We start from the raw sequence: 15,869 nt of genomic DNA, 5'->3' as shown, positions 1-15,869 counted from the left end.
CTCAGACGACGACGGGGCCCACAGACCAGCTGCTCGGACGCTCCCCACCAGGCCCCAGCACTGCTGCCCTCCGGCACAGAACATGCCCAGCCCAAAGCTGGCCCGAGGGGACAGGCTGTGGTGTCTGCCTGAGCACGGCATGAGGACCCAAGGGAGCAGCTCAGTTACCTCTCACTGAATGGGGGTGCTAGGCCCAAAGAGGGGCAGGGTTTGCCTGGGGTCACGCAGCAATTTTGGAGGTTTTCTTACCCCGGTGCGTCTGCGACAGCTCATAAAAGGCCCGTAGGAGGTTCTTGGTGTGTTCTATCATCCCTGTAAGAGAACACACCAAGGGGTAAGGGGACCACACTGGCCCAGGACATGGCCTCCTACCCTCTACCCTACCCGAGGCCTGCACTGTTCCTGGGTTCATGGCCTTTCCCCACAGCTCCACTAGCCCAGGGTTGCAGGCCCAGCTCCAGCCACAGCCATTAGGAGCCCCCATCAGACAGGGAAGCCAGAACTTTGCAGGGGCAGAAAGTAGACTGGCCACTTATGGGCTTTATCTCCAGGGAGTGTGCCATTCTGGGGATATATGCTCTTATTTGAATTTTTATGGGTTATATAGTACTTTTATAATCAAAAAAGGTATGTCTTAAGACCTTTTACAAAGAATTCTTATAATCAAAAAAGGTATGTCTTAAGACCTTTTATAAAGAATTCTAGAATTTTGTAAGCTGGTGTTCCTGCCCCCCACTGCCACCATCTTTGGAGCAGGCCTCAATGGTCCACCCCAGAACACAGCCAGTGCTGGCCCCACAGGGCTGCAGCAGGAGCTGGGCCGCCCACCTTTATAGAGCTCAGCAGTCCGCTCCAGCTCCTCCAGCCTCTTGACGAGCCCGTCTGTGGGGATGAGAGAGAAGGGGTGGTCAGTCGGTTTCGGCAAGCCACGGGGTGAGGGCGCCAGGTGGCCCAAGCCAGCTTGAGAGGGCAGGGTGGACCCCAGAGGACAAGCAGGATCCTCACAGAACGGGATCCAAGGAGGGGGACTGCCCACCTCAGTCAGTGGGTTCAGAGGTGTGTTGTTTTTTTGTTTTGTTTTTTTTGTATTTTTCTGAAGCTGGAAATGGGAGAGACAGTCAGACAGACTCCTGCATGCACCCGACCGGGATCCACCCAGCACGCCAACCAGGGGGCGATGCTCTGCCCCTCCGGGGCGTCGCTCTCCCGCGACCAGAGCCACTCTAGCGCCTGGGGCAGAGGCCAAGGAGCCATCCCCAGCGCCCGGGCCATCTTTGCTCCAATGGAGCCTTGGTTGCGGGAGGGGAAGAGAGAGACAGAGAGGAAGGGGGGGGGGTGGAGAAGCAAATGGGCGCTTCTCCTATGTGCCCTGGCCGGGAATCGAACCCGGGTCCCCCGCACGCCAGGCCGACGCTCTACCGCTGAGCCAACCGGCCAGGGCCTCAGAGGTGTTTTGTAAACAGTGCAGGACACCCAGATGAGAGGCTGAGCTGCCCACCCAAACACTCCTAAGATGAGCCCCCACCCCAGAAGGCTATGGCACATCAAAGGGGCAGATGGGTTACTTCCAAAGCCAAGCCTCTGGGTGGCTGCCCCGGCCTGCCTAGCAGCCAGTGTCCCCCACACTGCTAAGGAGGGAGGCAGTCAGGGACAAGTGGGAGCACTGAGCTGTAGGGACAGTGTAGTGCGGGCTCAGCGCGACTCCCAGCACAGAGAAGCAAACATGCTGCTCAGAGGGGAGACAATTCAGGGAGGGGAGACAATTCGGAAGGGCTTTGAGGAAGAGCTGCATCGGATGGGGCCTTGGTGACCATCTTCATTTGCTTAACAGGTGTTTATCAAGCACCTACTGTGTGCAGACCCCACGTTAGGCTCCAGGAATGACCCACTTATGCCCCCAAGGCTCACAGTTTAGCAGAGGAGCCGGACAGTGGCCAGTAAGTAAAGGCTGTAAGGTGAGGGTGCGGACAGCGCTTTACCCCATGGGGTGGAAATGGGACAAGTGGATCGCCAGGGCTGAGGCTGGCCTTCAAATCAAAGAGGGAAGGGGCAAGGGCTACCGGATGAGCTCAGGGCCAGGGCCATGAAAAGCTGCACTGGGTAGGGTCTCCTCCAGCAGTGGGTGCCACCCCACCCACTGACGGGTGAGGTAGGCATCTACCTCCCCACTGGGCGCACCTCGGCCTGTGTTGGTGGCTTCCTAGCCCAGCCAACCCCCAGGCAGGGCCTGGCCTTCCTGAGTTACTGTGCATGAACCAGAACCAACCAACACCTCCACACCTCTCAGCCCTTTTTCCTTAGGAGACTTTGGGGCAGGGACTACTTGCCTCATTAAACAAACAAACAAACAGGACAGAGAGGTAAAGCAACTGATGAAAGGCACATAGCTCAGGCTGTCTGAGCTGGGGGCCCTCTGCCCCGTCTCCTGTGCTGACCCGGGGTGGGGGGAGCAGCAGAGGCTGAGTCCGGGCCTCTCTCTAGGCAGGGAAGGCTGCTGTGCGATGGGCTGTCAGGGAGGAAGGCTCGGGTTTGAGGGGGAGGAAAGGGGGCACCTCGGGGGTCTTCATGAGACTTGGACCACCAGCTGGCCTCCGGACCCCGGTTCCCTAGAACTCTGGCACCTGACCAGCCTGGCAGGGAGGGAGCCACGTAAGCGCCGTGCTGTTGTTTTTAGCTGGGTCATGGGACATCATGATAGCTTCAATTTTAGAAAACCTATTTAAGGCTGGGGAAATTGCAAGGTTTGGGGGAAAAACACAACAACCAGTTCTAATTTCATCTCAACACATGGTAACTACAGTAACAGGGATTTATAGACACCAAGAGGCTGAAAATAGCAGCCTCCACTTTTGAACACCATTTGGAACAAGCTCAGATCCCACCCCCAAGTCCCAGCCAATGGAGCCCAGGGTGCCCAGCTGAGCCTACAATTTATATAGGTATTTATATCTACCCCCCACGTATAGCAGAGCTGCTGCTGTTTATAAACTCAGGCTGATGATGGTGGAGCAGGCCAAGTGCTTCACTGGCCACTCTGTAGGAAGAGTGTGTGTGCATAAGCAGGCGTGGGTGTGCAGTGTGTGTACAAGGCACTCTCCCTCCAGAGCTCACAGAGCCACCTCCAACCTGGGCAGCAGCGCCACCTCCTGGAGGAGGGCCAGGACGCAGACAGGCAGTGCAGGAGCAGTGGTGTCCCAGAGCAGGGGGTGAGATGAGGGGTGTGGCAGCACTGGGGCAGGGGCCAAGGCCCAGCTATGTGGGAGCAGCTGGGGCAGTGGCGAGGGTACCAGCTCAGGGCACCCGGGAGGCACCTCCCCACTGCGGGTCTGTCTCCTCATCTGTGACCTGTGCCTGTGCTCCTTGCCTAGAGGTGGGGACACTGGCTGCAAGAGGGATCAGCTGACCACTGGGGAGGCCCTCTGGGAGCTGGAGAGGCCTCCAGGGATAACAGAGGTGACTATGAGCCCATGGGCAGAGGCCAGGGCCAGCCAGAGGGACCGACAATGGCTTGGTGAGCAGCCATGGTGGCCCTCCCTGGGAAGCCTGGGCCTTGGACCCCAGGTTGGCGCTGGGAGGGGAAGGGACTCACCATTGCACAAGATGGCCCGGCTCAGGCCCAGGGCATCGGCGGTCCCCGAGCTCATATTTTCCACCAGAAGGTGCTTCATCTTCTTCAGCACTGGGACAGGTGAGAAGGGGCTCAGCGAGGGGAGTGTGCAGCTGGCCATCCCTCCCCCCAGTACCGTGCACTGGGGACCACATCAGGGCAGAAGGGCCGAGGTGGGGTGACTGAGTGGGACGGGTCCCAGTGTGGGTTCTGGGCCTTGCCCTCTTCACGCTCTACCGCAGGGAGGGGCGAGAGCCTGGAGGGAGGCAACTATGTAAAGGGCTTAGCCATGGGTCTAGCACTCCGGGCGACTGCTGGCCACCACTGAGAGCCGATGCCCCAGGCTTGACACTGGCTGCAGGGAAACCAGAGAACGCCTCTTCCCCTCCTCTCTTCCTCATCCGACTGAGGTCTCCCGAGGGGAGTAGAGGGACCATCAATCCAGCTGACCTTGGGCCCCAGGTTCAGTTATTGTACACGTGGTTGCATACTTAGTCCTTGGGAGGGGACTAGAGTGGGAACAAAGGGTTTTAGAGGCTGGACCGCAGGACAGATGCAATCTGCTCTTGGCCCCTTTCTCTAAAAACCAGGAGGTGGTTCTGACCATGGAGACAGGAAGAGGGCGCTGAACCAGAATCTGGAGATGAGTGTGTGTTCACAGAGCCCTCCAGGGGTCTCACTCAGGTCCTGGTCTGTGGGGAGGTGGCTGGTCCAGAGGACCTCTGCTGCTGTCCAGGCCTTGAGTCTGGAAGTGTCTATAGAACCAGCCCCGATAGCAGAAGGCACCTGGTTCTGGGGCACGCTGGGCAGAGGAGCTGGCCTGAGGTCCAGTTCAGACCCTGAGCTTTCCTGGGAGAAGTTGGGTGGGACAAGAGGCCAAGGGGTGTGGGGGAGAGGAGGTGTGTGGTGGGCCTGAGTGCCAGGCCAGGGTGGGTGCCCTCCCTGTTGGAAGGGTGAACACTTGGGCTATGGTAGCTGAGCGGTTGGCCTGCAAAGGACAGTAGGGCAGCAAGGTCCCAGAGGAGGTGGCCTCTCCGGCCTCATAGATCAGCTTGGTTAGAAAAGTCAGAAAGCACTATCAATGTACTACCCTGAAGAAGCAGACCAGGGGCAGGGGCCGGGGCTGGGGCCACTGGACACCGCAGTCCTGGCCCGGCTTACCGATGTCCAGGGACATGCCCTGCTTGGGATCTGCCTGCAGCTTGTTGTAGTGGATAGTCACCTCCCCCTGGGAAAGCAAGACAGGCAGAGTTGAGAAGGAGTCTCCTAGGCCCCAAGCCCCTTTCCTGGGAAGCCTGTTTGCCCCAGAATCTGTGGTCATGAGAGAATCCTGAATTCAGCCCTACCAGGCTAAGACCTGTTACAGGCCCTGCATTGTGACTGGTCTGCTCCCAGGTCCCTCCCTCTCTGGGCCAGGCCCTGGGTAATCAGCGGGACAAGAACAGATGTGGTCCCTGCTGTCACAGAGCTCACAGCCTGCTAGTCCTCCGTCAGGTGCCTTGCCCTCCCCACACCATACTCCTAACCTTTGCTACCTCATTTTCCCTTCACAGAAGACACCGAATATCTTCTCCTGCGCATTTTTTCAGAGAGACAGGAACATTAAGCCGTGCCTTGACCAGAGAATCAAACTGGCAACCTCTGTGTTCTGGGACAACGCTCCAACCAACTAAGCTATCTGACCAGGGCTCTTCTCTTGCACTCTAAATCAGTCCCATCCTCTGTGTCCCTCCATTCATTCAACGTGTCTGAGCACTTTCTCTGTGCCTGGTGCTGGAATGCCAAAGAGCAGCGCTGGGGCCCCAGCCCCAGGGCGAGGCCAGCCACTGAGACCTATGCAAATAGGGAGTGACACAGCCAGTTCTAGTGACTGCAAGAGAGTTGCGGACTTCTTCCAGGATGCCTTCCCTGACCACGTGAGGCCTCCATGCTCACTCTTGTCCTTGCAGTCCTAAGACTTTTCAACTTGGGACTGAATGCATTCGAATACAAAACAAGACTTCAAAACTGAGCCCTGAAAAGAAACCAAACTGAGCCGATGTGGTCAGAATCAGGGGTGGATACGACAGGCTCCCTCAGGGGGCAGTACACATGCTGGGGCTGCCGCAGACGGCCTGGCCACTGAGGGGAAGCGAGGGAGCCCTGTCCCAGGTCAACTCTGGGTGCTGGTCCAGTTGGGTGACCACAGGCAAATCCCTTCCTCCCTCTGGATATCTGCACATGAGAGCTGGGAGACACACATAAGGAGGTCTTGTCCCCACGGGAACACAGGGGGTTGGCACAAGGTAGGACAAGGAAGGTCTTGGTGAAGAGCAATGGTGGGGGGGTGAGGGGAAGACCCAATTCTGAACCAGAATGCAACACCGCCCACCACTCTCCACAATGAGCTCCTCAGCCCAACAGGTAATGCCAGGACAGTTCAATCCAGACCAGGTGGAGTGGTGTCTGGGCTCTGAATGAACCTTGTCACTTCCTTTTGTACAATGGAGCCCTGAGCCTCAGTCTGCCCCCACCTTTCCCTTGGCTAAGGGGCTGGAGTAGGAGAAAGGATAGCATTGGACTCTCCACCCTAAGGGAGGGGGAGTGAGAGTGGGGGTAGAACAGAATGAGGGGAGAAGGCACTGCCCCTGGGCTAAGGCAAGAAAGAGGGACTGGAAGACATGTTGGTCCCGGGTCCTTCAGACATGGATGCTGGAGGGGGAAGGAGGAAGGGTTTGGATGAAGGGGCCAAGGAGCTATAAAACACTGTCAATCTCAATTCATGGTTGGAACCCTCGACTCTCAAACTTTTAAATCATCCTACAGTTTTGGGACTCCTTCACTGTGTTAGTTTCCTAAGAGTTACTAGCAGCAAATCTCTGGGAAATGGCAAAAAAGCTGCATACTTGCTTCTGTGAGGGGTCAGGACGCACCCTGCCATTCAGGAGACCATGGTCTGGAGCAGCTGATGGGGCAGGGGTGGGGGGATGAGAGTAGAGCGGGAAACAGGCAGCTCTGACTGCGGTCTGAGGAACAGGAGACCAGCAGCTGGACCTGGAGCTGCCCCAGAGCCAAGAGGGGTCCCTGGGGTTCTGTGAGCCCAGGAGGACCCACTGGAATGAAAGTTCCTACAGGATGGGCAAGGGAAACTCCTCTTTCCCTCTTGTCCCTCCCAGGCCCACCTGGCTCAGCTAGTATCTACTGGGTGTCTGTGACCAGGTGAGTTCACCCTGGACTTCTAGTGTCAGCTCCGTCCCTGACTGGGGACCTTCTGGCTCTCCCTGAAGCTCGGGTCTGAGTCTGATCATTCCCCTGGGAGCTCGAGGACAGGGACCTTTAGTTCCTGGTACCCACTCTCTTGGCAAGGCCCAGCACAGCCCTGGAGCATAATTAGTATTAACCGAATGAATGCAGGCCAGAGTGTGACCCAGACTGAGCTTAGAGGAGGGGTAGTGAGAGGCCACCTCCCTTCCAGGCCTGCCTGGGCCTCCGAGGTGGCTTTCCTGATTCAGGGCCCCACGCTCATGGCAGCCCTTACCTTCACTTCCTGAATCATCTTCGCAACCTCCACCTTTGTTCTTCCTTTGATTGACCTGCCATTGACACCAGTGATCTCATCACCAGCTGCCACAGTGCCGTCCAGGGCTGCCGGGGTATTGTCAAACACCTGAGGGTACATAAGGAGGGCAGGGTGCGTCAGAAAGGGGAAAACCAAGAAGACCCCTGGCAGAAGACAGCCCAACCAGCACCCCAACCAGCACCCGGCTCTGTCCTAGCCTCTATCCTCTTTTGCTCAAGTGGTGCCAAAGGGCAGAGATGCCTGAACAGACAGAAATACAGGGCCCCACATACCTGGGGGGGGGGGGGGATGTGGAGGGCAGAAAGTAAATGCAAACTGATGAGACTCCCCTTTTCTAACATCAAATGTACCAAATCTCACACACCCATCCCAAGCATTTATTCTTCCAAAGTCACTTCTGTAATAGTTTTCTGACAATGCTGCTCCAAGCAGACTGATATTGATTTAGACAAAAATTATAAAATAACTATGTTGTGAAGATGGGGTGAAAGAAAACAGTGGTTTTGGAAGAGAGGCTAAGCAGGCACAGGGCAAGGAGGCCTCCCTAATACCTCCTGGGCTGGAAGAGGCCAAATCCCTCATGAAAGCAACACCCTGAGCCAGCAAGATTAGGTCCCAGGAATCTTCATCCTCAAGGCCTAGAAATGACTCCTCTGCAAGTTCCTCAGAGACCATACTCTCCCATCTGCCATCAATGGCTACTTAGCTTTCAGAACAGGTTACAACAGAGTAGAATCCAGGTCAAGTTTATGTCCAAGGTGGCAAGCTTCCTTCTAAAACTACAGGAAGATCACTGCCTGTCCCCGCGTCTGAGTCACAGCTGACAGAGTATCACCAGGCAGCTTCCTCTACAAGGGATCACGCAACTGTTCATTACCACTGGCAGGTCATGTGAGTGAGCCACTGCCATGAAAATTGCCGCAGCTACTATTTAGTGGGCATGCATTACGTGTCAGGCATTGTGTTACTTTATTTAATCTTCACAACAACCCAAAGATGCTCATCTTTATATATTTTATATCCCCACCTTCCAGGTGAGGAAACTGGGGAGATTAGGTCACTTGCTAATAAGCAGGGAAGCTTGCATTTGAATTCAGGCCAACGTTCTTTCATAGACTTTTAGTCTTTCCACTACACGTCACGTGTGCTAGTACCAAAGGCTGATAGTTTTATTGATTTACTAAAGACATTTTCATTGAAGGTCCACCCTATGTCAGGCAATCTACTAGGTGCTGACAGCCATGAAAAGCAACCTGGGACCCTACCCTCATAGTACAGAGAGTCTGGAAAAGCGGCTAGATATAGAACTAAAGAGCAAACCCACAATTACAGATGGTGCTAAGTGCTGAGAAAGAGAAGAACACACTGAAACAACAGGGGAAAACAAGGGCAGAACTACTGAGAGGGGTGGTCAGGAGGACCTCTCTTAGCAGGTCAGACCTCAAGGATGAGAAGGCGCTCACTCTGCAGGGTAGAAGAAGGAACCTGCCTTTGTCATGCCCAAGTAGGACTTCCCCCCACCCCCAAAGCACCCAATACCTGGACGATATAGAGGCAGGGACAGTACTGGGCCCCTCCTCCAATGCTGATCCCAATCAGGTTTTGGGCATCCTTCTGCAGGGTCACCTTCCCGGGCACAGTAGGGATTCCACTAGAAAGAGAAGCACATGAGGCTGAGTCTCCCAGAGGAAGGATGACTAGAGGGGACAGGGAAGGGAACAGGCCTTCTAAAACCCCAAGAAGCTCCAAATGCTGCACAGCCTTTTCTTTCACACTTGGCCAAAGGGACAGCATTTCGTGCAGGAATGTGCACAGCTGTTGGGAATCATGCAGATGTGGGATCACATCCCAGCTCTGCCACTAACCAGTTACAGACTTTGGTAAGCTAACCTTTCTGCATTTCAGTTTTCTCATCTGTTAGAATACTATGGGTGAAATGGCTACTTGATCAAAGTGCTTGTAAAAAAGTGCACAGAAGGCACTTAACACCCGCTCAGCCCATAGCAAGCACTCCATAAAAATAAGTCCCCTTTCCCTTTGCTTTATTCTATCTCTGAGGTTTGACTCAGACTTGTCACCTTCTCAGGTACATATGGAACATTATGGTCACCTCCTCTGAGAAGCCTTCCCCTGTTAAACTACTCATCACCCATCTCTCAATTGCTCTACTCAGTTACATCTCTTAGCACTTGATTATGATTTGTGGTAAACATTCTCAGTTATTCATTTTTTCATTCAACAAATATTTGCTAACAACCCACTGACGTTGAGCACCTTACAAAGTGAAGAGGACACAAAAAGGCATGGACCCAGCCCTTGCTCTGCGGGCGGATACAATCTAATAAGGAGACTAACTTAATTTTTGATCTTCTGTCCCACTAACTGTATACACTGGGAGGAAGGGGTAGTAAGCTCATGATACTCCTATTCATCCTCCCAAACCTAGCCCAACTGCCATCTCCTCTGTGGAGCCTTCCTTGAACACTCCGGCTCCACTTGCTCTGCTCTCCTTGTAGCCAGGTCATCTTCCATTAGGGCCTATACGGCCCTGAATTGTAATTGTCTGTTAATGCGTCCACAGCCCCCTACCGATGGTGAGGGGACCATTCTGCTACAGTACAAGCCCTTATCCACCGCTGAGAAGCAAAGGTCGGTGCAACTGGGAAGTAAGGGGATATGAGGGACCTGGGGCGCCTGCACTTTTGGGACTTGGGGAAACAAAATACTCACAGTTTATCCTCTTCGATGTCATAATCCAAGTCTGCAAACATGGTTCCGAGAGTTGAGGTGAGCTGGCTAACGGCCCACCTCAGCAGGGGAAGAGAGAACTGCATATGGGAGAGAAAGGAGCATAGGGCTTAGGGCACTGAAGTGCCTAGAATGCCAACCCCAAACCCCGCGATCCCGGCCCTCTCTCTCCTCTCTGGACGGTGTGAGGAGTCCCCCGCGGTGGGTAGGTGATTCTTACTAGTACAGGAGGGGACCCCAGGACAGGACGCTGGGTTCGAATCCCAGACCCCGTCCCCACGGGTCTCCAGGACCTGGGAAGCTACCTCAATCCCTCACTGGAAGCGTTGGTCCCACAGGCGGGTCCGGGCCAGGCTGGCACCTGAACCCACCTGCCGTTCCACCTGTCGGCGGCCGCGACTGTCACGTCACTTCCGGCGGGACGTGGAAGTCGCGACTTACCCCTCTTGGTATTTGCTCCAATACCTGCAGGCAATCCTCCCCTCCCGAGCTCCCGGAGCTCCCAGAACCAGGAAAGACAACGAGGATTAACGGAAGTTCGCCGTTAGCATGAGAAAGCGGAAACAGGGAAAAGATCTGGACACACCGACAACGCTCAACCCCGCCCCTTGCCCTGTGGGCGCCACCATCTTGGTAAGGGCAGGCTTCTTCCCAGCTTCCTCAGCGGGACGCCGGGGACCACGCCAGCCAGTCAGTTGCTGTGGCAACGGAAGCATCCTTGAGTGGGGAGACTGTCTCCTGCGAAATCCAATGACCTACAAATACTTTTGCATTTTCAGCACCCTTTCCTAGGATGTTGTGACTCCTCTACTAGAATAAAAGAGTACAAGTCAGCCTAATCCGAGTTTTGCAAACCAGGGAAGTTAAGTGCCAGAAAAGGGAAGGGATTTTGTCCAGAGCCACTTAAGATCTGGTATAAGACCCAGATCTTGACTTTGAGACTGTCACCTCGTCCGCTGCCGTTTTAACACTTGTATTCAGTGGATTGCTACTGACAAATTGGACAAGTTACCTTCCCTTTATGTGCCTTTCCCCCCGCATACAAACTAAGAGCATTGCGCAGACGCTTTCTATGGTATAGAAGGAGTCCAGACACCACATCTTTGTTAGGCCTGGGGAACTGCTCCTCTGGAGTTCTACTGAGGGTCAGGAAATGTCATCAGTGTTTTCCAGCCGAGGAGTCTGAATCTCATCTCCCCACCAACCTCCACTGCCACTGCTTTTTGTGTAAAGTTGGTTCCTGGGAGGGAGCTGGTGCTCCCAGAGCCACAGCCCTGGCATCCACCTCACCCAAACCTTTCCAGCTTCCTTCCCTAGCTGCCCCCACGGGCTTAGGAGGAAGGAGAGACGCAGAAAGATGATTATCTGAGTATCCCACAGCTTGATGAGAGCCCCACCCCCTCCTTAGGGAGCTGGTCTGAGTCTCAGCGGATGTGCAGAATGCCACAATAGCAATGACCTTCCCATGTACCCACTGCTCAGCAGTTCAGATTACTTTCACAGGATTTTAAAGTTCACCACGACCCAGTCTCTCTTATCCTTCTGTACCAACTTTATAATCCCTTTCATAGGCTGCTAGGAATCCATCAACAGGTGTCACTGTGACAAACAAGAAAAAGAAAATCAGATTGCTTTGTAATGCCTGTTAGAATGAAACTATAATGACCCACTTTACATTTGTCAATGCAGAGGGTCTCCTACACAGCATGGAACCTCTTCCAGCCAATTAAGGGGATGAGGCTAGGACCATTAATTTATTTGAGGGGGGGGGGGAATTAGAGTACCTTGTTCCACCACCCGCATTTCTTGTCTCCCCAGCCAGCCAGGAAGCCGCTGAGGGCAGGTCTTACCCTTCGTATTTCCTACAGAACCTGGCATGATATCTGGCTGTGGGTGAAGTGCATAGAAATAGCTGTGGCTGTATATGAAATGAGACCTTCTCTGAGCCCTGGAGGAGAAGACATGGATGGGCAGAGAGGGAACAAAATGACGAGGACCTGAACCTGGATGGTGGCAGTAGCCCGAGTTTCCTCCACAGAGATCACTAGATCCCCAGGAAACCAGACCAAATGTAGGTTCTGAATTTTGGAATTATGATTTTCAGCAAACAACAATTTCCAAACCTAGGAGCTTTAATATAGCCTACAGCTCTGCTACCCCAGGACAACCCTAGGGCAAATCTGAGCTCTGCTAGTTTGAAGCTGTGGGATTTGGGGCAGATCACCTCTTTCCTCTGAGCCTTGGGTATCTGCAAAATGGGGGTGATGATCCCTCCCAAGATAGAAGTTATAAAGATGAAAATTAAAGGGAGAAATGATTGTAAAAGTGCTTCATGCGTGATTTACTTGGCATAGATGTCAGAAGTTTTATTGTCATTCCTCATCATAATCATTTTGCCCAACTACTTCAGAGGACAGGGCAATGGCTCAGTTAAAGGGCTTCAGATCTCGGGTCCCCGCATCAGACTCATCCGGGAAGTGTCTTATGTGCAGAGTCCTGGTCTCTGTCACAGACCTGTTGGATCCAAGTCTCTGGGGGAAGGGAGGATCTTGAAGACTTCATTTTCACAAAGCCCCATGGGCAGCTTCAATGCCAACTGTAATGGACCACTACATCAGAGGCCAAATGCCAAGAAGGTTTCCTGTAGGAAGCAACATCTCAGCTGAGTCCTGAAGGTACCCAGGTGGTACCCAGGCCATGATGAGGGCAGAGTGACAGAGGCAGAAGGAACAGATGATACAGGCAGTGGGGAGTACAAAGTACAGTCCTTATTCTCACTGTGGTGGGGGGATTAAGACAGTGGGGGTGGTGACAGGGTGATGAAGTCACCACCCAAGTCCTAGTGAGAGCATGGGGAGAATCGCCACCTTTGCCAGAGTCACAGGTGAGAGAGGTCAACAAGGGCCTCAGAGGGGAGATTTGATCTCCTTCAAGATGGGTAGGATTCTAGGGGTTGAAATTGGGGTGAGAACATCCCTCCACTTCCAGGAGGCCAAGCCAGGGCTGGTCCTCAGACTCTCACTCTACAAGCTTGTTCCTCCTCCTACCCCGCTCTGCTCCTGAGTCTACCCTGGCAGGCGGGAGGCCTTTGGTCCTGCCGCTGAAAGCTGTGTGACCTGGGCAAGTTCCAACTCCTCCTGGGCCTCGATTTCATCCCTGATTCTTCCCTTAGTTCCTAAGCTTCAGCTTCAAATCCATTCAAGTTTACTACCCAACCCCATATTCCTGGGGACGTGCTGCCACCCAGTGGCCATTGGAAGAAACACCCCTGGGCACCAGAACTGCAGGAGAGGGACACCCCTACTCCCCCACCCCCGCCCCCACCACCTTTCCACTTCTGTCATTGTCACCACCCCGCCCAGCTCAGGGCTGGCTGGAGACACCACGAGTTGTAGGTGATGGATGAGGCTGGATATACACATGCCTGCCCTTCAGCGCGGCTGTAGCCCCAGCACAAGGCCTGGCTTGCTGCTGGCTTTTCAGCCCCTGTCAAGGTCAATACACCAGGGGTCAGCAGGTGGAATTTGGCTCTAATCATCAGCATAGATATCTAGAGCATGAGTTTAAAAGTCAAACAGCCTGACCAGGCGGTGGCGCACTGGATAGAGCGTCAGACTGGGATGCGGAAGACCCAGGCTCGAGACCCCAAGGTCACCAGCTTGAGCGCAGGCTCATCTGGTTTGAGCAAAAGCCCACCAGCTTGAACCCAAGGTCGCTGGCTCCAGCAAGGGGTTACTCGGTCTGCTGAAGGCCCGCGGTCAGGGCACATATGAGAAAGCAATCAATGAACAACTAAGGTGTCGCAACGTGCAATGAAAAACTAATGATTGATGCTTCTCATCTCTCTCCATTCCTGTCTGTCTGTCCCTGTCTACCCCTCTCTCTGACTCACTCTCTGTCTCTGTAAAAAATAAATTAATTAATTAAAAAAAAAAGTCAAACAGATAGTAATGCTAGCAGCCAACACTTATTGGGCCCCGTGCCAAGGTGCCTTCATTCATTGTCTCCGTGAACCTCAGCCTTTAGAGGTGGGGCTAGTCATTCATGCATTAATTCATTCGATAAATAGTGTCGAGCACCTACTATGTCCAGGCTATGAGGACATCAGAGAACAAGAAAAACAAGATCTGGCCCTGAGATGAATGGGAGAGGCAGACAACGAACCTAGGTAATACCTCCCACTTCAGAACATCAGATGAGGCCCCAAATCTAAAGGGGAGCCCAGTGGAAAGGGGCACAATTGTGGACTCATGGGGAGCTGGTGGTGGGCTGGACTCAGTGGCAGTTGTGTGCCCATAAAAATATCATCTGACCTCTCTGAGCCCTGGTCTCCCAGGGTAAAATGACTATTATAAGAAATCTAATGTTCATTTTCGATTTAAGTCAGACCATAACATCGGCCTGCTCAAACCTCTCCAAGGTCTTTCCATCACCTGCAGAATAAACCCAGGGTCCTTACCTAGAGATCTGGGCCTGGCGGCTCCTCCAGCACACAGCCCGCCCTTCCTCCCTGTGCACATTCTGTTCCAGGCCTCTTTGCTGTTCCTGGAACATGCTGGAATGTTTCCACTGCAGGGCCTTCACTCTTGCAGCTTTCCCTCCCTGCCATGTTCTTCCTCCATGTCTGCTCACTCCCTCACTTTATCCTCACCTCCACTCACGTGTTACCTCCTCAGGGAAGCCCTCCATGAGCACTGAGCTCAAGTACAGCTCTGGCTCATCTCTGTCGGAATACCTGTTCGTTCCCACGAGCTCAGAGTTTGGGATTATGCATTTGTTTGCTTGTTAACCAGCTTCTTGTCTGTCTCCCAACCAGACTGCAAGTTCCCCCAGGGCAGGATCCTGTTTGGGTCACACCACTATCATCACCAAGACAGCATAGTACCGGACATGCAGGAATAGACAATGCACTCCTATGAACGAATGAATAGCTAACTGTTGCTGAGAGCAGGAGCCTGGAGTCTAGGCAGTGGTCAGCGAGGCCTCCCATCAGAATCAGGACCCCAGACTCTGCCTGGCACTGGGGAGCCTCTGGAGACTAGCAGAGGGGGACCAGAGCAGTCAGACCTGTGCGTAGGCTGAAGCCACCAGGCAGGTTAAGGTGAGGGGCATTGTCCCTCGCCCAGTCTGAAGCAGGGTGGGAGAGTAGGGACAGCCATTGTGTGACTGGGTAGCTGGGCTTGGGAGGCAGAAGGGATCCCTGGCTGGGTGGACCAGCCATGGAGACAATAGGTCTGTGGGGCCAGATTCCTTAGGGACAGGGAAGCTTCCCCCACTAGCTAGGGCAGCAGTGGCTGATGGGGGGATTGGAGTAGCTCAGAGGCATCTGTGTCCTACCAGAAGCCCACTCCCAACTTTGACAGAGCCAAGAACCCATTGCCCTTGGGGTACAAGGCAGCTCTCCTCTCTCTTCTCAACTGCCTCCCAGGCTGCCTCTGACCAGGGGTGGAATGCAGGCTTCCGTGGGGCCCCAAGTCCCCCCAACCACCCCCAGAGTAGCTCTATTCCTGGTTTTACTTGGCATGTGATGGGCTGACCCCTGACCTCCCCTCCCCCTTGCCTAGTGCTCTGCCCCCTGGGTTAGGTCAGTGATGAAAGCTGGTGGGAGCCTGGGGGATGGAGGGAGAGGGACAGTGCTTGATTGTTCCCGCTTGGTCTGCGAAGTGGCCGGCTCTTTGCTCTCATTCTTTCTCTCCCTTTTCTGCTCTTAGTCTCACTCTCTGCCATTCTCCCTCCTTCTCTTTGTCCATGTCAGGGATTCTCCAACGCAAGCGGGACATTAATGATTGGGCAGGTGCCAGGGACCCCCAGAGATCAGGAGTCAAACAAGGGGCTGGGAAGCCTGACAGGACCCCCCATTGGAAAGAGCCTAGGACCAGAGCCAGAAGACCCCGGGCACCTCTGGCCCTGTTTGAGCCTTCACCCAGTGTGGAATGGAACCTTGGGAGCCGAGAG

The 15,869-nt window shown here is 54.1% G+C and overlaps 1 protein-coding gene across 6 annotated transcripts in view; it reads right to left on the bottom strand.

Moving 5' to 3' along the window:
• The window catches only part of PICK1 (protein interacting with PRKCA 1), a 73,517-nt gene that overhangs the window by 4,363 nt on the left and 53,285 nt on the right, over nucleotides 1-15,869 (bottom strand). Inside the window, exons 1-8 of one of the 6 annotated variants that reach the window (XM_066358372.1) lie at nucleotides 10,380-10,532; nucleotides 9,897-9,994; nucleotides 8,706-8,817; nucleotides 7,125-7,253; nucleotides 4,769-4,835; nucleotides 3,590-3,679; nucleotides 829-882; nucleotides 250-312 (exon numbers count right to left, since the gene is read on the bottom strand). In XM_066358372.1, coding sequence (XP_066214469.1) covers nucleotides 250-312; nucleotides 829-882; nucleotides 3,590-3,679; nucleotides 4,769-4,835; nucleotides 7,125-7,253; nucleotides 8,706-8,817; nucleotides 9,897-9,937 — 556 coding nt within the window. In that variant the 5' untranslated portion in view covers nucleotides 9,938-9,994; nucleotides 10,380-10,532. The other 5 variants (XM_066358376.1, XM_066358371.1, XM_066358374.1 and 2 more) reach the window with 5 other exon arrangements.

This window comes from Saccopteryx leptura, chromosome 1, assembly GCF_036850995.1.
Source record: "Saccopteryx leptura isolate mSacLep1 chromosome 1, mSacLep1_pri_phased_curated, whole genome shotgun sequence".
Taxonomy (NCBI): Eukaryota; Metazoa; Chordata; class Mammalia; order Chiroptera; family Emballonuridae; genus Saccopteryx; species Saccopteryx leptura.
Note: the sequence above shows the minus strand (reverse complement) of the source record. Positions and strands in the feature narration are given on the sequence as shown.